This window comes from Erinaceus europaeus, chromosome 2, assembly GCF_950295315.1.
Source record: "Erinaceus europaeus chromosome 2, mEriEur2.1, whole genome shotgun sequence".
NCBI classification, from domain to species: Eukaryota; Metazoa; Chordata; class Mammalia; order Eulipotyphla; family Erinaceidae; genus Erinaceus; species Erinaceus europaeus.
The window spans coordinates 53,981,930-54,003,193 of NC_080163.1; the positions used below are offsets into that span (position 1 = coordinate 53,981,930).

The 21,264-nt window shown below is 40.3% G+C and overlaps 1 protein-coding gene across 3 annotated transcripts in view; it reads right to left on the reverse strand.

The window, feature by feature from the left end:
- Window positions 1-21,264, reverse strand: part of JAKMIP2 (janus kinase and microtubule interacting protein 2) — a 201,066-nt gene that overhangs the window by 68,833 nt on the left and 110,969 nt on the right. For all 3 annotated transcript variants that reach the window (XM_007516367.3, XM_007516366.3, XM_060180556.1), the window contains exon 2: window positions 673-949. In XM_007516367.3, coding sequence (XP_007516429.1) covers window positions 673-801 — 129 coding nt within the window. In that variant the 5' untranslated portion in view covers window positions 802-949. The remainder of the gene's footprint in view (window positions 1-672; window positions 950-21,264) is intronic.

The following is a 21,264-nucleotide window of genomic DNA, read 5'->3' on the forward strand; positions in this document are numbered from 1 at the left end:
AAAGACACCAGGAAGGAGTAATCAAGTGGGAGAGTAGGGTGGATGAGTCAAAGACAGAGCTGAAGTGAGGTTCTGTGGTGGAAGGGAAGCTGAGAGAGGAAGGAAGTTCACTGGAGGGTTTTGAGCAGTGGAATGACATGGTATGATCTATTTCTGTAAGTCAGCTCTGTGTACTATTGGGGGAATCACCTACAGAGAGTAATATCATACAACTATTACATGTTGAGAAGTGGTGGTGGTGAGGCTGCCATCTCAATTACTATTATTATTGTATTTAGAGCAGAGGCTGGGCTGCTTGTGCATGCACAGTTTCAATAATCACGAGCCAACTTTTTCATATAGACAGACCGGTAGACCATAGCACTTCAGTGTCCCTGGTAATGTAACACTCCCATGTGGAAATGCAACCTGGGTGGCATACATGGCAAAGTAAGTGTCCTTCCTGGTAAAGCTATCTCTTTAGTTCCGTCTCAATTTCTATCTGGCTTCTTAAGAAAATATAGATTAGTATCTCAAGCCTGTCATATTTGCTTTCAATGAGTCCTGTGTTAAATTTCTTGTAGCCACATACGAGAGGACGTAGTCATGGCCCTCTTTGCCCACTGGTAGAAGAGCTCACTGAGCTGGTCCAGACTGCTTTCAAGGTCACAGCCTGAGGTGGGCCTCACTCACCTTGGACTTCTCTTGATGTAGCTCTATCTGGATATCGGTGAGCTTGGTCCTGAGGTCTTCATTGGCAGCTTGAAGGGCAACAATGAGAGACTCGGGCTTCTCGCCCTTGCTCCGTGCTTTCTTGGACATTGTTCCTTTCTAAATGGAGTCTGTTGGATCTTTAATTCCTTTCAAACAGGTGCTGCCATGTTATTCTTCTTATCCAGGAGCATGATGTTTCTGCATCTACTGTGTGGTGCTTCTTGGTAAGGTGTGCTCAGTCGCTGCCCTGGAAGCCCTGAAAAAGGGAAAGAGTAGTTTATTCCATGCTTAAGTCCTGGGTTAAGTGGTCTGAGTGCTCTTAGTCATCTTCAATTTCAGCTGCTTCCTTTTGAGAGGTCTTATCTACAAGGTCTTCTGTCCACTTTGCACAAGGATTTAGAGTGACCTTTCTACAGGGAGGACCAGATCATGTCATTTTTCCCCCATCTTTTCCCTAGCCTTCTCACACAGTCTTGCCCTGTACCACATCCCTATACTCTGTCACACCTACAGTTTAGTCTAACTATTATGACTCTTTCAGATCTCAGATTCTATATAAATTCCTTGTGGAATCACCCTCTAAGTTAATATTTGACCTGACTACTTAGCTGTGCTCACCTCCACGAAGTTATAAATGTTGTATCTGGTAGGAATGTGTAGTTCTCAATTGCAGCTTGCTTCTCAGAACCTGTCATAAGACTTGGGACATGTGAGGCACTCAGTATTTGTGAAAGGTAGTGTTATAACTTGTGGTTGCTACACAGACCATCCCAACTTTAGAAGAACATGCTACATGAGGCCCTAGAATTGTACTATGGATAAACTGTGGGCTGTGCGTATTAATGATAAATTGACTGCTAGGTTAATTGGGCCATGCGCTGATTTCCACAGTCAATCAATGTTGTTGGAGTTTCCTTTATATGGTGTACTAGGTACAGAATGTTGAAATTTTAAAAAGAAGTCAGAGTTTCAAGGCAAACAAAGCCAAGTTTTCCATTTCTATCTATCTATCTACCCGTTCATCATCATTATCATCACCTTCTATCTGATAAGTGTCCTCTAAACTAGCTGATTCAAAACGCTGAATGTGTAGGTAAGTAATTGTGTTTTGGCACAATTACTGTAGTGGAATAATGCTGGGCAAATGGAGGTCAGGCAACCAGATAGAAGACTACTTATGCCAAGATAAAGGGCAGTGAAGGCCCTGTCAGAACAACAGCACAGAGGATGTGTCTTAACTTACAAATTTATAAATGCTGGAGTTGGGTGAGATAGCTCACCTAAGACGGTGTCTGCTTTGCCATACATTCAACCCAGGTTTACACTCCTGGTATATCACATGGAAGTACGAAGACACTGGAGGAAACTTTAGGGCTGTGGTGTCGCTCTCCTTCTCTCTATCTGAAAAAGTTGACCTGGAGTGGTAAAGCTCTAGTGACGACAAAAAAAAAAAAAAATTTCAATACTTCAAAGGAAAAAGAAGGTCAGATACTTAGAGGAAAATATTAGCAGAACTCTTTTCTGCATAAATTTTAAAGAAATCTTCAATGAAATGAATCCAATTACAAAGAAGACTAAGGCAAGTATAAACCTATGGGACTACATCAAATTAATAAGTTTCTGCACAACAAAAGAAACCACTACTCAAACAAAGAGAACCCTCACAGAGTGGGAGGAAATCTTTGCATGTCATACATCAGACAAGAGTTTAATAACCAAAATATATAAAAAATATATTTTTGCTTGCCAAAATCAACAACACGAAAACAAATGACTACATCCAAAACGGGGAGAGGACATGGATAGGATATTCACCACAGAAGAGATCCAAAGGGCCAAAAGGCCGAGAAACACATTAAAAAAATGCTCCAAGTCTTTGATTGTCAGAGAAGTGCAAATAAAGACAACAATGAGATACCACTGCACTCCTGTGAGAATGTCATACATCAGAAAATGTAGCAGCAACAAATGCTGGAGAGGTTGTGGAGACAAAGGAACCTTTCTGCATTGCTGGTGAGAATATCAATTGGTCCAACATCTGTGGAGAACAGTCTGGAGAACTCTCAGAAGGCTAGAAATGAACCTACCCTATGACTCTGCAATTCCTCTTCTGCGGATATATCCTAAGAAACCCAACACACCCATCCAAAAAGATCTGTGTATACCTATGTTCACAGCAGCACAATTTGTAATAGCCAAAACCTGGAAGCAACCTAGGTATCCAACAACAGATGAGTGGCTGAGCAAGTAGTGGTATATATACACAGTGGGATACTACTCAGCTATTAAAAATGGTGACTTCACCATTTTTCAGCTGATCTTGGATAGAGCTTGAAAAAATCATGTTAAGTGAAATAAGTCAGAAATAGAAGGATGAATATGGGATGATCTCACTCTCAGGCAGAAGTTGAAAAACAAGATCAGAAGACAAAACATAAGTAGAACCTAAACTGGAGTTGGTGTATTGCACAAAAGTAAAAGACTCTGGGGTGGGTGGGCAGGAGAGTACAGGTCCTGGAACAGGATGGCGGAGGACCTAGTGGGGGTTGTATTATTATTTGGAAAACTGATAAATGTTATGTATATACAAACTATTGCATTTACTGTTGAATGTAGAACATTAATCCCCAATAAAGAAATTAAAAAATAAAAATAAGTAAATAAAAATGTGACTATTAAATCATTAAAGTCAATGAGACTATACTCCTGTAATGTTATGATCTTGTAAACTCTTAAATCACTAATAAAAAATAGTCAATAGCACAAAAGAAGAAATGAAAGAAAAAGACCACATTAGATAACATTTCCCATACAAACTTTGAGAAAATTAGATGTTATGCCCATGATAGTACTTTGGTTCAGAACTGAGGGAAACTCCTACTGTCACCCATATGTCCCAGCAGCTGCTACTCTTGCAAGACTCTTGTTATTCAGCTTTGAGGACCATGCTGGGAACCTGGGCTTTCTGCCATCTTCCCCTTGAGCATTGGGACTATGCTCTCAGGTGTTTATTCTTACAGGAGGGGGGCAGAAAAAGGTTAGGGAGTAGGGATATGTCAGGGGATAGGGAAGACCTGTCTCCAACTGTTATGTAACTTTCTACCATATTCCACCCTAAGCTAGATGCTGGAGCTTCCCTTCATACTTGTTTTGCAAATCTTGCCAAATTATTGAAGTGTATGGATGGGAGACTTCTGAGACCATTCTTAGCTATTAAAATTGCAGTGAATTAATTCAACAGGGTTTACAGAATCTGTGCTACCAATCTTAGCTTATGATCTTGGTGGAAAAAAATCCTGGAAATACTAATATTTGAATGCCCAAATTTCCTGCTGACTGTCTCATTCTAAAATACCAAAACCTCTTTGTCAGAAACACAGCCAGGGACTAGAAAAAAGTTGTGATTCATTTTTGCATAGAAAAACAGAAAAAAATAGATCATGATTTTTACGACAACCCAATATTTGCCCAAGAAAATATGGTTATCACTTATTAAGTCCTATTGGTAACTTTTCATACATGTTGGAAAGTATAAGCATTGTCCTTACTCTTAAGCAGCTTCCAGCCTGGGGGAATAAAACTATTAAAAGAAAACAAATTGTTCAGATCAGTGAATGATCTAGTTGGTAAGTGTTGTGGCAGTAGCTTGGAGCAGACTGAAAGAGACAAAAGGGGCAGCATGAAAACTGCCTATCTTGTTAGGTTCTTTTTTATTTTTTTTGTTTTATTTATTATTGCATAGGGACTGAGAGAAATTGAGAAGAAAGGAGGAGATAGAGAGCAGGAGAGAGACAGAGACACACCTACAGCTCTGCTTCACCATCTGTGAAGCTTTCCTCCTACAGGTGGGGACCAGGGGCTTGAACCCGGGTCTTTGTACACTATAATGTGCGAGTTTAAACAGGCGTGCCACCACCTGGCCCCTCTTGTTAGGTTCTAACTCTGTACTATAGTATACTAACTCATGAGCTATCCCAGTTCACTCTTTTAGATAACTGCTTTTATAATTTCTTTTTTTTTAATATTTCCTTTTAAATTTTTATTTATTTATTATCTGAGAGATAAAGAGAAATTGAGAGGGGAAGGGGAGAGAGAGAGAGACAGCTAAAGACACTGATTCATGCAGCTTTACTTCACCACTCATGAAGTTTTCCCCCTGCAGGTGGGGACCAGGGGCTTGAGCCAGGGTCCTTGTGCACTATACTGTGTGCACTTAAGCAGATGTGCCACCATCTGGTCCTACTTTTATAATCTGTAGATAAGAAAACTGAGGATAATAGGATAAAAGAAGTCAATAAATTTGAAAAAAGTTATACAGGGCTAAATTGTAAAGCTTCAACAAATATATGTCTGTATCCAAAGTCTCTTAGCTATAACAATACTTTCTTATAGAAAGAACAGGATTCAACTTTGGTTGTGGGTAGGCTAACAAAAGAAATGGCAAAGACATGAAAATATCACCTGGGGGCTTACAAAACAGAATGGTAGAGTATGGTGATTCAGGAGTCTGAAATAAGAAGTCAGAATAGTTGTTTACAGGTCAAATTTCTTTTTAAAAAATAATAATAATTATTATTATTATTCCTTCAGGGTTATTGTTGGGGCTTGGTGCCTGTACTACAAATCCACTGCTCTTGTGTCAATTTTTTTATTTTTTATTTTTTGATAGGACAGAGAGAAATTGAGAGAAGAGGGGAAGATAAAGAGGGAGAGAGAAATATCAACACCTGCAGACATGCTTCACCTCTTGTGAAGAGACCCTGCAAGTGGGGAGCTGGGCATCTGAACCAGGATCCTCGTGCTCTGTACTATGTGTGCTTAACCCGGTGCACTACTGCCTGGCCTTCATAGGTCAAATATCTTAACTGTATATTTTTGAGTAAGAACTGTCCAAGATTCCCAAACTTAATTACTGGCAGGTCACAATCATTGTCACAGTTATTATTTATCTAGTACCAAATCACTAAAAGTCAACTTAAACTTTAAGGCTAAGAAGAAACAGACCTATTACTGCTGCTTTTTTTTCTTTTTGTTTTTTTTTAAGTCAAGAAAAGAACAGTGATCTCTGGTCAGTCTAAGGGAATTCAAGCTAATTCTTTTGGGGAAATGGGACTGCCACTGACAGCATCAGTATTCCCAGAAGTGCTGGCTTTGTAGCTGGTTCTGCCTCAAGCAATAAACTGAATAAAGTCATTACTAATCTTGGAATTTCCAATAAGGTTATTGCTCTGAATTATGATTTGAAAGGTACCAGCAATATAATACTGTTAGAGTTCATATGTATAAAGTCAAGTGCTTCAATGTTTCTCCATAATTATTATTTGGAAATGTTGACCAGTTCATTAATCTAAGTTCGTCTTCTATTTTTTTTTTATTCCAAAAATGGTAGTTTTGAGTCAGATGTAGCTATTGTTTAAAATGAATGAATTAACTTCAACTGATACTAGGTGAGCTGAGGAGACATGTTTTCACTTCATAGACTATTATTTATATATCAAAAGATGTTTCATTACTTTGAAATAGTAATTTAAAATGAGAGCATACTGCTGTTTTAGCTAATCTAAACTTACAGTTCTTTTGTTGTTTGTTTCACCTCATCTAAACACCGCCTATATTTATTCCTTAGAGTTCTTATTTCCCAATATGAGATAAATGTGATTTATCACATTTTTTTGTTATGGGGTAATTTGGCTTACCATTCAATATCTATTACAATTATTACAATTATTTTCCCCTGAAATGCTAAGAATCGGCTTGGCAAATCCTAGGTCAATAGGATTGTAAGGTGCCAGACTTTTATAATTTTCCCAAATTGTCCTCTCCATTTTATTGTTATAAATTATTTTAAATCAACACTTTAAGTTTTTAATATGTAAGCATAGCCAAAAATATTACTCCTGATGAATTTCTTCTTCTTCTCCTTCTCCTTCTTCTTTTTTTAACCAGAGCACTACTCAACTCTGGCTTATGGTGGTGCAGGGGATTGAACCTGGGACTTTGGACCCTCAGGCATGAGTGTCTCTTTGCATAACCATTATACTATCTACCTTTTGCCCATGAATTTCTTTTTAGATTTAATGTTAAAAGCTAAATATTAGGAATATTTCCTATAAAGTGTAAAATAATGCAGCACTTATATAGATGCATACTTACAACAAGCCTGTTAAAGGGGAAGGGGTTGGTAGGAAGGCTTGGCAGTACTAATCTCTAAGTTTACACCCCAATAAGTAGGGTTCATCTAGAATTTATCTACCCTGCAAACCTTTGAATTTGTTCATATAAAGTTTTTTGTTGTATGACATTCCCCTCCTTTCCTCATCTCTCTCATGAGTGCCCTTCTACCTATCTTTCAGGGTTTAGATCCAAGGTCATCTCACGTCTCTTTCCTTGAAACCCTTTCATCACACTCTGGGTAGAATAAATTATATTCTCATCTGGGTTTCCACTTTGACTTTTAAAAACATATCTTACTGTATTCATCACAGATAAATTTATTCATTTGTCAACTCATAAATATTTATAAATCTTCTGGGGGGAGTGTTTATATGAAGTAAAACAAGTAAATAAGGTCACTAACTTCCCAGAAAAGAAGTCATCTATTTAATACAACGTGATAACTGCACATGTGATAAGAGATGAGTATCTTAGGAGTCTTGGTGGGTTGAGAAGGTCCCTTGGGGAAGCTGGTATACAGAAAGTATATGTAATATGAGAAACAAATGGTAAGAGAGAGAAAGCAGAATGTTTTAGACTTAGGGGGTATTGAGCCTAAAGGTCTGGAGACAGAAAGTCTATTAATTATGCTCTGAAGAACATGTAAGCAGAGCTTCAAGGGTAAGGAAAAAGGCAGGGGATAAGTTTGGAGAAGAAAGGTAAGCATAAAACAGCTGGTGCCAAAAGATATAACTGACATGAGGGATCATACTTCATAATATCTACAAAGATTACTTATAATAAAGTTTATTGTGTGAAAGTTATTTTGCTTTGTAGGAACTATTGAATAGACATCTTGACTTTAAGCAGAAATCAGAGCTTGATCTAACAGTTAATTAAATGAATTTTTATTTAAAGCATATGCTGGAATTTCATAATCCTTACTGTTATCTGTCATATTCACAAGCTTAATTTTACATCTTTTGCATTGTACTCTTCTCTCTAGATATAGAAGATTCTCATAGGAAAAGATTAGCAAATAACTCAAGTTCCCCTAGGCTGTATATTCTTGTTTGCATTGTCCTTCCTTTTTAGATTCAAAGTATTCTGTAGCTGGTGCACAGGGAGAACTATCAACTAGGAAACTATTATGTATTCAAGGTCTGACAGAGCAAAACATGCATCAGAATCCCTGTCTAAATTAGGCACTTGCTCTCTTTGAACATTGCTATTCAAAACATGCTGAAGCATAAAACCAAAAATGAATGCCAAAATCCTAGGGGACAGTGGTCTTTATAGAACTATGGGGGAGTCTGGCGGTAGCACAGCCGATTAAGCGCAGGTGGCACAAAGCACAGGGACCAGAGTAAGGATCTTGGTTCAAGTCCCTGGCTCCTCACCTGCAGGGGAGTCGCTTCAGAGGCTGTGAAGCAGGTCTGTAGGTGTCTCTCTTTCTCTCCCCCTCTCTGTCTTCCCCTCCTCTCTCCATTTCTCTCTGTCCTATCCAACAATAATAACTACAACAATAAAACAACAAGGGCAACGAAAGGGAATGAATAAATATTTTTTAAAAAAGAACTACAGGCAGTCGTTTTTAAAGAATTATGTTAAAGTGTCAGTAAGCTTTCCTATTTAGATATAATGAAACATATATAACCTATTTTGTTGTTTGAATATACACACACACACACACACACACACACACACACACACACACACACACACATATATATATATATATATATATATATATAATCAAAAGAGCACTTCCACAAAGTGTCAAACATAAACAGAAATTTCTATATATAAATGGTGAATAATGTGCACTGGAGATAAGTCAGAAAGGGAAGGATAAATATGGGATGATCTCACGCATGGGCAGAAATTAAGGAACAAGAACAGAAAAGGGAAGCATAGGGTAAAACTTGGATTGGTTTTGGTGTGTTGCATCAACTAAAGGACTCTGGGGAGGGAGGAGGGAGGGAGACAGGGAGGATCTGAAAGTGCCTTGGGGTCCTGGTGAATGATGGTGGAAAAGGGCCTATCCTGAGTGGGAGAGTGTTCTAAATAATAAGCAATGAGACACATAATACAGTATCTTTCTGGATTTACTATCTCTTGGCAAAGAAACAAGGAAATATAGTTTATTTTAATATTTCGATCCCACAAGCAGCTCTGACAGGAAAAGCAAAACCTTATAGGTTTAAAATCCTCTTCTTCATATGGACCCCAAAGAAAGATTCTGGAGACAGTATTTCCTCTTGTCATAGTAAGCAATCTTTGAGATTCCATAGCCCTGGAGTCCCAACCTATAATATTGTAGATCAAAATGACATTTGTATAGATAATTATGATACTTAATCTACTTCTTCACCTCATACTGTGACTATGAATACAACTACTACGGCTAATCACCATTATCATTATTTTTATTGACCATTTACTATGGGTGCCCAAGTGACCTCTTTGCATGCAGGATCATTTTCATTGTTCTGAGGTGGGTGTTAAAAGGCATATCTGGTTTGGTTCTGAATGTATGATTAAAGAGTCTCTCTATAGCATTCCCCACTGGGAGAGTCAAGCATGTAAATAATGAACTCAGATGTAATGAGCAGTGTACCAAGAGGCAAACCAACCTGCTGAAGTACAGGAGAGTCAGCTCCCTGAGGAGGCCAGGACTGTCTGAAAGCAGGGATGGCTGAGTCTCCAGTCATGAGTTTGAGGAAATAAGGAAGAATGAAATACACAAATATTATATAAGGAGGTTTGGCAAGAATGGGGGGGCCAATGGGATTGATTCATTGGAGTTGGAGAGGGGCGGTGGAAGAGGAGACAAATTGGAAAGGGATCATGTTTGTGTCTGAGATTAACTCATCTGTATGCTTTTCCCCTTCTTAAGATTTATTTTATATATGAGAGAGTTTAACCTGAGAAAGAGAGATACCAGTGCATCACATCAGTATATGAAGCACAGGAAAGAGAATCAGAGGCTACAGGCATGCTAGTCCTGCATTCAGCAACTGCCCTAGTTGCCTCACCTGGATTATTTTTTAAAAACACACAGTGATTTAGACTTGTAATCCAGAGCCATATCATCTCTGTAAAATTACTTTATTCATTTTTTTTCATTTTTTCCCTTTTGTTGCCCTTGTTGCATCGTTGTTGTGGTTATTATTAGTGTTCTTGTTATTGATGTCATTGTTGTTGAATAGGACAGAGAAATGGAGAGGAGGGGAAGACAGAAAGGGGGAGTGTAAGATAAACACCTGCAGACCTGCTTCACCGCTAGTGAAGTGACCCCCCCCCACAGGTGAGGGGCCGGAGGCTCAGACTGGGATCTTTACGCTGGTCCTTGCACTTAGCGCCATGTGCGCTTAACCCACTGAGCTACCGCCCGACCCCCAACTTTATTCATTTATTTTAATGAAAGAGTTACAGAGTAAGAGAATTAGAGGAGGGGGAGAGGGAGAGGGAGAGGGACTGGCCAGACACTACTCAGCTCTGGTTTATGGTGGTTCTGAAGATTGAACCTGGAACCTCAGAAACTCAGTAATGAAAGTCTTTTGCATAATCATCTCCCCAGTTCACTTTATCTGGATTCTTACAGCTCAAGTAGAATATTTAATTTGGGAAGTGAGTTTTTCGTATTTTGAACTATATAGTAGGAATTTACAAATTATTTTCATTTATTTATTATTGGGTAAAGACAGAGAGAAGTTGAGAGGGGAGAGGGACAGAGACAAGGAGACACCTGCAGCCCTGCTTTACCACTAGCAAAGCTTCTCCCTGCAGGGACCAAAGGCTTAAACCTGGGTCATTGTGCACTATAAAGTATGTGCTTAGCCAGGTGTGCCACCACTGGGCCCTGGAAAAATATTTTTGTAGTAATGCCATTAGAACATTTTAAATATTCCAGTCATAATAGTTTCCATTTTAAATATGTCATCTCATTAAAATGGCTATAAGATGTGGAAAACTAAGAAATGTTATGCATGTACAAACTATTATATTTACTGTCATGTGGTGCAAAGAGCAGGGACCAGCGTAAGGATCCTGGTTCAAGCCCCCAGCTCCCCACCTGCAGGGGAGTCGCTTCACAGGCGGTGAAGCAGGTCTGCAAGTGTCTTTCTCTCCCCCTCTCTGTCTTCCCCTCCTCTATCCATTTCTCTCTGTCCTATCCAACAACGAACAACATCAACAATGGCAATAATAATAACCACAACGAGGCTACAACAACAGGGGCAACAAAAGGGGGAAAAGATGGCCTCCAGGAGCAGTGGATTCATGGTGCAGCCACCGAGCCCAGCAATAACCCTGGAGGGAAAAAAAAAATTGTGAATTGACCTTCTTCACCTCATCTTGGATAGAACTTGAAGGAATTATGGGAAGTGAGATAAGCCAGAAAGAGAAGGATGAACATGGGGTGATCCCACTCATAGACAGAAGCTGAGAAAAAAGAACAGAAGGGATAACACAAAGCAGAACTTAGATGTCTATTAGAGCTGGTGTATTGCACCAAAGTAAAAGACTCTAGGATTGGGGATGGGGGTTCAGGTCCTGGAACATGATGGCAGAGGAGGACCTAGTGGGGGTTGAATTTTTCTGTGGAAAACTGAGAAATGTTACACATTTACAAACTATTGTATTTTACTTTCAACTATAAGCCATTAATCCCCCCAATAAAGAAAAAATAAAGTCCAATATTGTGCTACTTTTTCAAAAAAATCTATTTTTTCATAAATTCAAATTATCATTTTTAGTTGGGGGCTAATGGCTTACAGTGCAGTTGTTGGCACATGAGTAAAAATTCTAATCTTACCATAACAGATGTCTGCAAAACACTCTCACCTCCAGCCTAGGTCCTTTTCTGCCAACATACACCAGGACCCTAAAACACCAAACCCCCCCAAAAAAAACTAGACAACAATGAGATAGCACTTCACTTCTTGTCCTCCCTCCCAAGAGTCCTTTATTTTGGTGCAGTAAACCAAGTCTAGTCCAAGTTTTACCTTGAGTTTTCCCTTTCTTTGTTCCTTAATTTCTGCCTATGAGTGAGATTATCCCATATCCATCCTTTTCTTTCTGTTTAATCTCACTTAACATGCTTTCTTCAAATTCGAACCATGATGAAGAAAAGAAGCTGAGTTCCTTATTCTTAGATTAGTATTCCACTATAAATATCACAATTTTCTCAGCCATTCACCTGTTGTTGAACACTTATGTTGCTTCCAAATTTGGGCTATTACAAATTGTGTTGCTATGAGCATGAGTATACACAGATTTGGCACATTAGGATGTATCCCTAGGAGAGGAATTTCCAGGCTATAGGGTAGATCTATTGCTAGCCTTTTAAGAGTTCTCCAGACTGCTCTCCACCCCTATGGAGAGACCAATTTACATTCCCACCAGCAGTGTGGAAGGGTTCCTTAGTACCCACCCTCAGCCCCTCCAACATTTGTTATCATCCTTTCTGATGTATGACATCCTCACAGGAGTGAAGTGGTATCTCATTGCTGCCTTCATTTGCATTTCTCTGATCATCAGTGATTAATTTTTCATATATCTGTTGACTCTTTGGTACTCCTCTTTGGTGAATAATCTGTTCATAGCCTCTCTTCACTTTTGGGTAGTGTATTTTTGTTTGTTTTGTTGCTAAGTTTGGTGAGTTCTTTATATATTTTGGTTATTAACCTTTTTTAAAAATAGTTTGTTTTTTATATTTTATTTATTTATTCCCTTTTGTTGCCCTTGTTGTTTTATTGCTGTAGTTATTATTGTTGTTGTTGTTGTTGCTGATGTCGTCATTGTCATTGTTGGATAGGAGAGAGAGAAATGGAGAGAGGAGAAGAAGACAGAGAGGGGGAGAGAAAGATAAACACCTTCAGACCTGCTTCACCACCTGTGAAGCAACTCACCTGCAGGTGGGGAGCCAGGGACTCTAACCAGGATCCTTAACACCAGTCCTTGGGCTTTGTGCCATATGCACTTAACCTGCTGCACTACTGCCTGACTCCTGGATATTAACCTTTTATCTGGCATTTGGTATACAAAGATCTCCCATTCTGTAAGCTGCCTCTCTGTTTTGGTTCTGGTTCCTTTTGCTGTGCAGAAACTTTTTAATTTGGTTTTTGAGTCATTGAAAATATCTCTTAAACTTAGTCAAAAAGAGTTCTGTTAATGTTGTCCTCTAAATACTTTATGGTTTATGTTCTAACATCATGTTCTTGATCCATTTGGAATTTACTTTTGTGTATGGTAAAACATAATGGTTCAGTTTTATTCTGCATATTTCTTTTTTTTTTTTCTGCCTCCAGGGTTAATGCTGGGACTCAGTATGCCTGCACTACAAATCCACTGCTCCTGGAGGCTATTTTTCCTATTTTATTGCCCTTGTTGTTGTGCTTATTGTAGTTGTTATTGTTGTCATAACTGTTGTTGTTGTTGGATAGGACAGAGAAAAATGGAGAGAGGAGAAGACAGAGAGGAGGAGAGAAAGATAGACACCTGCAGACCTGCTTCACCTCTTGTGAATCGACTTTCGCAGGTGGGGTACCGGGCTAGCTTCGCGGGTGGAAGAGAGATGACCAGGGACCCATGGCTGAGCTAGTAAGGCAGTTCAATCTTTATTGCTGGGCTAGCTTTGCAGGAGAGAGACTCTGGGACTCTCAGACTTGGAAGGCAATTCCACTGTGTGTTATAGCAGAAGAGCAGCTGTATTTATACTCGCCAAGTAGAGTGGAAACAGGATGTGACATAGAGAGGGTGGAGTCAAAAAAGAATGCAAACTAGTGGTGGAGACCAAGGTGTGACTAGGAGAGGTGGTGGAGCCAAAAGAGAGTTCAAACCAATGCGATTAAACCAATGCCCTGAAGGCAGGGCGGTTCCCAGGTAACAAAGTGATTATGTAAATAGACCTCAGTGATTAAGCAATGCAACTGAAGGGGTCTTAGAAGCAGAATTTAGAAGCAGACCAACATTTCCCCCTTTCTTTTTACCTAATGGCTACAGTATCATGTGTGTGAGGTGAACAGAAACCTATATCGTACAGGCATTTTCAAAAGAACTGGCACAAGACATAGAGGAACAAGTAAGAGAGCAGCAAGACCAGTGTGATGCCAAGCGGAAGCCTGAAGGGGGGTATTTCCTGATTCAAATGGCAAGGACTAGCAGGCGAAAGGATGTTTCTTGCTTCTGGGGCATCTATTGTCTCAAAGGGCGTTTCCTGCCTCTGTGGGCATCTCTTGCCTCTGGGGGCGTTTCATGCCTCAAAGGGTGTTTCTTGCCTCTGTGGGCATGACCTAGTAAGGAGGGGGGTTTCCTATCTCTAGGGGCAGGGCCTGCAGGCAAGGGGCCGTGGCCTATAGAGTCCCAAGGTTCTGGCTGCAAAGTCCATGGACTGATGCAGTCTTTGAGAAACCCAGCAGCGTAAAGGGAAGCTGCTGTAAAGTTGTGTAAAGCATCCAAGGGGTGTACCAGTAAGTTCGTTAGAAGTGTCAGTCCAAAGCAGATGACCATGGATGAAATGACAGGGGATGAAATGCTGCATGTCTGTCTGGATGGGGAAGGTCAGCCACCGGAATTCCGTTTTTCTGTAGAGAGTGAGCTTTGGAGTCTGTGAATCAGTTTCTTCAGGTCATGCCAGGTCACATCATTGGTTTTTTTTGGGGGGGCTGTTGTAGTTGTGCCATCTTGTGGGTGATGTCAGATAACAGGGGTCCAAATGGATTTCCGGGGATTTCATTTGAGCAAATGCTTTGTCATGTGAAGACTTGACAGCTGTAATTCACTTACTTGTCAAACAAAACTTGTGGTAGATTAGAAGTTTACTATAATTGATAACTCCATTATGATTGGAAGTCCCTTCTAGTATGATTTTAAGGTTTTTTAACAGTTTAAACTCAATATAAGAACCATGGTTAGAAGCCTCAAGCATGAGAATCATTAACATAACCATATTTATCTACCTCGCCCATACTCATACAGTTTTCGGGATTAAAAGTTTCTCATTTATAACAAGACATAAAAAAAATCAAAAGAGGAAAAAACAATTTTTTTGAATTGTTTCTGGATGTCTCTAGAAATCATGGCTGCATCCAGCATTTTTTTAAAGTCAATTAAATTTCAGAATACTCACAGCAAAATGGGTCATACAAAAATTCAGTCATTCAAATCACTTTCTTACAAAACGCAACTTGAACCAGATTATTAGATTCCATTATGTAATATCATGAGTCCCCGGAGGGCATCCTAGTCCAAAAAGCTCCTCGAAATTCCATCTAGGGTGCTTCTGATGGTTCCTGCAGGATTGCTGCAGGCATCCATTTTTAAAAGCGTCTTCCCATCGAAGAAAGAATCAAATCAGGAGGGTAGAACTAACCATGTGTCTCCATCTTGGGGACTGCCAGGGTACTGGAGAATGCTCTTCAAGTTAGAGTAGTCCTTCTCTGCAGAAAATATGGGAGAGGAAGTCCAGAAAGTCCCAGGGGAAATCTCTGCGCAGCTCCCAAGCTCTATGATGACGGTCATAAGGAACCAAAGTTCCCGGTCAGGGAACCAAAGTGTGGCCCAGAGCAAAATGTAGTCCTTCTCCTCAGGAAACATGGGAGAGGGAGTCCATAACGTCCCAGGAGAAATCTCCGCGCATCTCCCAAGCTCTTCGAACACGGTCATAAGAAACCGGACCGGCAGCGGGGAGCCGGGGGCTCAAACCGGGATCCTTATGCTGGCCCTTGTGCTTTGCACCATGTGCACTCAACCCTCTGCTACTGCCTGACTCCCTATTCTGCATATTTCGACACAATTTTCCTAACATCATTTGTTGAAAAGACTCTCCTTTCTCCATTCAATAGTTTGGGTTTCTTTGTCAAAAATTAAATGTCCATATGTATGGAGTCTTATTTCTGGGCTCTCAGTTCTATTTCACTGTTCAGTGTGCCAGTTTTTGTTCTAATACCAGGTACTTTTGATTCCAATAGCCTTATAATATAGTTTGAGATCAAGGAGTGTTATGCCTCCAGTCTTATTCTTTTTCTCAATATTGTTTTGACAACACTACATATTTTCTGGTTCCAGAGAATCTTTTGTTTTTAATTTTTTATTATTGTTTATTTATTTATTGGATGGAGACAGACAGAAATTGAGAGGGAAGGGGGTAATAGAGAGGGAGAGAGAGTGGCCAGGGCAGTAACACACTGGGTTGAGCGCAAAAGTACTAAGCTAAAGGATTCTGGTTCTAGCCCCCGGCTTCCCACCTGCAGGAGATAGCTTCACAAGTGGTGAAGCAGGTTTGCAGGTATCTCTCTGTCTCTCTCTCCCCTCTGTCTTCCCCTCTTCTCTCAATTTCTCTCTGTCCTATCCAAAAAATGGGGAAAAAATGGCCACCAGGAGCAGTGAATTGATAGTTCTAGCACTGAACTCCAGCGATAAACCTGGAGGCGAGAGAGAGAGAGACCTACAGACCTGCTTCACCACTCATAAAGCTTCCCCCCCTGCAGTTACAGTCTGGGGGCTCTAACCCAGGTCCTTGCACATTGTAACATGTGTGTTCAACCAGGTACACTACCTGACCCCCTCCCAGATAATCTTTTGTTCTATTCTCTTAAAAATTTGGCGAGACCTCTACAGGATGGCATCTATTTCTGTGCCTATGAACCATTATCAACTCAATTTTCTTTTATTTTAGTATCAAAGGGAATGCACTTGTAGCATATTTAAGACCATTGAACAATTTTCCCTAAGCAATTTACCTCTTTTTTACTTTTCAACACACACACACACACACACACACACACACACACACACACATCATCTTCATCATCCCTAGAGCTCCCAGGTGCTGTCCATGTTGCTCTGCTATGGAAATTCTTTCTTTCTTTCTTTCTTTCTTTCTTTCTTTCTTTCTTTCTTTCTTTCTTTCTTTCTTCCTTCCTTCCTTCCTTCCTTTCTTTCTTTCTTTCTTTTTCTTTTTTCCTTTACTTATTTATTTGTTTATTTTAAAAAAGGAGACATTAACAAATCCATAAGATAGGAGGGGTACAACTCCACACAATTTCCACCAATAGATCTCTATATCCCAACCCCTGCCCTGATAGCTTTCCCATTCTCTATCCCACTGGGAGCATGGACCCAAGGTCATTGTGGGTTGCAGCAGGTGGAAGGTCTGGCTTCTGTAATTGCTTCTCCTCTGAACATGGGCATTGACTGGTTAACCCATATTCCCAGCCTGCCTCTCTCTTTCCCTAGTAGGGTGGGTCTCTGGGGAAGTGGAGCTCGCTATGGAACTTCTTACAGTGAAGATACTCAAACTCAGGATTTGCACCTGGTAAGGTGCATGTTTTACCAGGTGAGCTATTTCCTAGCCCCTGGTTCAGTTTTGTATTTTTGTTGTTGTTTTTTTTAAGGATAATTTTTTTTTTATTTACTCTTTTCTTGCCCTTGTTGCTTTATCATTGTTGTTGTAGTTATTGATGCCATTGTTGGATAGGACAGAGAGAAATGAAGAGAGGAAGGGAAGACAGAGAGGGGGAGAGAAAGATAGACACCTGCAGACCTGCTTCACCACCTGTGAAGCGACTCCCCTGCAGGTGGGGATCCGGGGGCTTGAACCTGGATCCTTAGGCAGGTCCTTGTGATTTGCACCACGTGCACTTAACCCGCTTTGTTACCGCCGACTCCTGGTTCAGTTGTTTTTTGAGAGGCAATAATATCTCTGTTAAAATTAAATCTCGTTAGCATGGTTAAGTGCATTTGTTACAACCACTGCAAAGAGCTGTCTCTCCTACTGGAACAAAAATGATTTTCTTCTTTCTTTTTATTATTGTCATTAAAACCATAGATCATATAGAAGCAAGTGCTATTCTATATAAACTAATGTGTAAGTTTCAAGCACAGTTGTTGCTCAAAGCTGTGCAAAGCTTTAATGCAAGACTGTAATCAATATTGCAGCAATGCTCTAGACTTGGACTGAGTTAATTACGAAGAAATTCTGTATTTCAAGACACAGCCTAGCAGTTAACGTTGTTTTGCTTTGTGAAATGGAATAAAGAAAAGAGAGTATTTTACTCCTGCAAAAAATTTTACACAGGACAGCCATTAAATTTTAAGTGCTCACATGAGATAGTTAATGAGATATGAAGGAATTTGAAGCCTAAATGTAGGGACGTGCCTGAAAAACTTCTCAATAGTGTTGTCTTCATTGTTTCATACTGTGTCTGGGAAAGAAACAAATACAAACAAACAAAAAACAACACCAAGCAGTCAATGTTAACCATTAATATTTTCTATACACTCACTAAGATGAGGGTAATGAAAACTTAATGGAAACAAAAGACTGACATCCAGGTCAGATCTGGCAAGCAATGGGGCAAGGATTTACTCCAAGCTGCAGTATAGAACTCCTTGTCTTTATCATTAAGTGACTCCTTCATAGAGAGGTGAGAGAATTTCCATGGAGTAATGCAGTCCAAGGGTTTACAGTATGGTTCATGTCAAGTAAGTGCTCTATTTTTTTTTTTTTTTTTTTTGCCTCCAGGGTTATTGCTGGGGCTTAGTGCCTGCACTAGAAATCCACTGCTCCTAAAAGGCCGTTTTTTCCATTTTATTGCCCTTGTTTTTGTTATTGTTGCCTTTGCTGTTGTTGGATAGGACAGAGAGAAATGGAGAGAGGAGGGAGAGACAGAGAGAAGGAAGGAAAGAAAGATAGACACCTGCAGACCTGCTTCAATGCCTGTGAAGTGACCTACCTATAGGCGAGGAGACAGGAGCTTGAACTGGGACCTGGTTCCTGGAGCTAACATATTAGTTGAGAAATCTGTCTCTCCTATAAGAACATAAAGGGGATATCTTTTTCCTTTTTCTCTCTATTATCATCTTTAAAACTCTCACATGTCTTAAAAACAAATCAAATAATTTATGAGAAACAATTGTGGTGATAAATTTGAATAAAGTGCTATGAGAAAAGCTAATAAACGATGACAGGAAATATCTCTATGGAGCTGTGGTTTTGATGAAGGGAGAGTCTAGCTATAGAACAGCTAGTTGCCTAAAGACTGAGAGCTAGTGATTCAGGCTGATGCTAGGGTTGTGGGGGATGGGGGAAGCATTCTAGGAAAGTGAGGGGCAAACACCAGCTCCAACAGTGAGCACAGACAGCCGGGTCCTATGAGCTTCAGGAAGCTGGGACGCTGGAGAGACTGAGCAGGCTGGGCCAGCAGCCAAAGTGAGGGCTGGTTTTAACAGAGGACTGGCTTGTGCAGTCCATGCTTTTTAGACCAGTGTACTGCAATTTGAAGTTTTTACTCTGAGTGGCGTTCAGTTTTAGGATTTAGAAAGTCAGGGAGTCCTGAGATTCCCAAACAGACATGATAGGCCTAGACCTTGAATAAATCCCTCTCTCCATAGTTACTGGTCATCTCTATCAGGAACAACAAAACAGACCCCTTTGTGGGCCCCCCATAGGACTTTGCCCTCAACTTGGATCAACAATAGTAGAGAAAGTTCCATCCTCCAAAGGGAGGCTGGACAACATGCTCAATCTTCCACCTAAGGAAGATCGGTCCTGAAATTGGGGCAGCTTGTTCCTACTCAGAACCACAGAATGTGAGCTCAGATCTACAGGGATGCAGAGGTCACACAGGCTCCTAAGCTGAATATGGGCCCCATACTAAATCAAATCGATGGGGTTTACAGTCAATAATATTTATACACCTTCCCCATATTAGGGAGCTACTCTCTTCCCTGATCCAGCTTTCTGGTCCTTTTTTCCAGCCATGACATCATCTCCCCAGACAATAACTTGGATACACCTGCATATCAGATTTCAAGCTCAGGGAAAAAAAAAAAAGCCTAGTATAGCCATAGGCCCTTTGAAATATAACCAAAACATGCCTACTAGCTATTTACATTATCTACACAATGGAGAACCCCCCAACTCTTCATTTGCACTATGCAAGACTTTAGGTTCATGATTGCTCAACAATTTCTTTGGCTTTGTATGTCAACTCTCTTTTCAGTCACCAGGTTCCAGATGCTAGCATGATGCCAACTAGACTTCCCTGGACAGACAACCCCACCAATGTGTCCTGGAGCTCAGATTCCCCAGAATCCCACCCTACTAGGGAAAGAAATAGGCAGGCTGGGAGTATGGATTGACCTGTCAACACCCATATTCAATGGGGAAGCAATTACAGAAGCCAGATCTTCCACCTTCCACATCCCACAATGAATGACCTTGGGTCCATACTCCCAGAAGGTTAAAGAATAGGAAAGCTATCGGGGAGGGGATGGGATACAGAGATCTAGTGGTGGGAATTGTGTGGAGTTATACCCCTCTTATCCTATGGTTTTGTTAATGTTTCCTTATAAATAAATAATAATAATAATAAAAGAGCGGTATTCTGATCAGTTTAGTCTTCCATGACTAGAAAGTGGAGAATAGATGTAAGAAGGGGAGGAGGCAGGGAGAGTGACATGGAATTAATTAAAGTTGGTAGTAGGGAGACTGGTTTAGAGACCACTGTGAAAACTCATCTTAGAGGCAGTGATAGCTAAGGACAAGAAAGCAGCCATCACTGTGGTAATACTGACCAGATAAATGCTTAATTTGATTCTTTCTGTACTGATGTTCAGGCCGACTCACAAGACCAGTGAGCTGTGATGCCAACCCACATAAGACTTAACTCAAGTATTAAATAGTACACAGTGGGGGCTAGTGAGGTAGCTCATCTGGTAGGATGCATGCTTTTCCACACACATGTTCCAGTTTTGAACCCTCTCACGAAACAGTTGGTGCTAAAGAGCCAGGGAATGTTTTGGGAATGTGACACCTCACTTACTCTTTATCTGGAAAACTTGCCTGAAGTAGTGAGGTTGCACATGAGTGACACTTAAAACAAAACAAAACAGTGCATAGATTTTATCTTTGAAATGTATTCAACTCTCACTTTACTAAAGGCATGTGTCAGACACTGCAAATGAAAGAAATAAGGGTGAGATCCCAGCTCTATCAGAGCTTCTGTGCCTGGAGAGGACAGTACAGTTTCACGGTACTTGGAGGTGGAGGTAGAATGTGTCTTAAACACACCTAGTCAATGAATTTAACACAGTTTCAGGTGCTGGATATACAGCCGTGGCTAGAATAGACCAAAAAAAGAAAAAACATCCTGCTCTCAAGGAGCTTTTACTCCAGTAGGGTGGAACAAAAACTAGTAAGATAAATATGAAGTAACAGTACACTAAAGGGTTAAAAATAAGGAAGTTTATAAAGACCCACACCTGTACTGCAGTGGTGAAAAGCTTTAAAAAAAAAAAGTGATGACTGCGTAGAAGAAACTATCTAGGAAGTCGGGCAGTAGTACAGCGGGCTAAGCGCATGTGGCACAAAGCACAAGGACAGAAGGATACTAGTTCGAGCCCCAACTC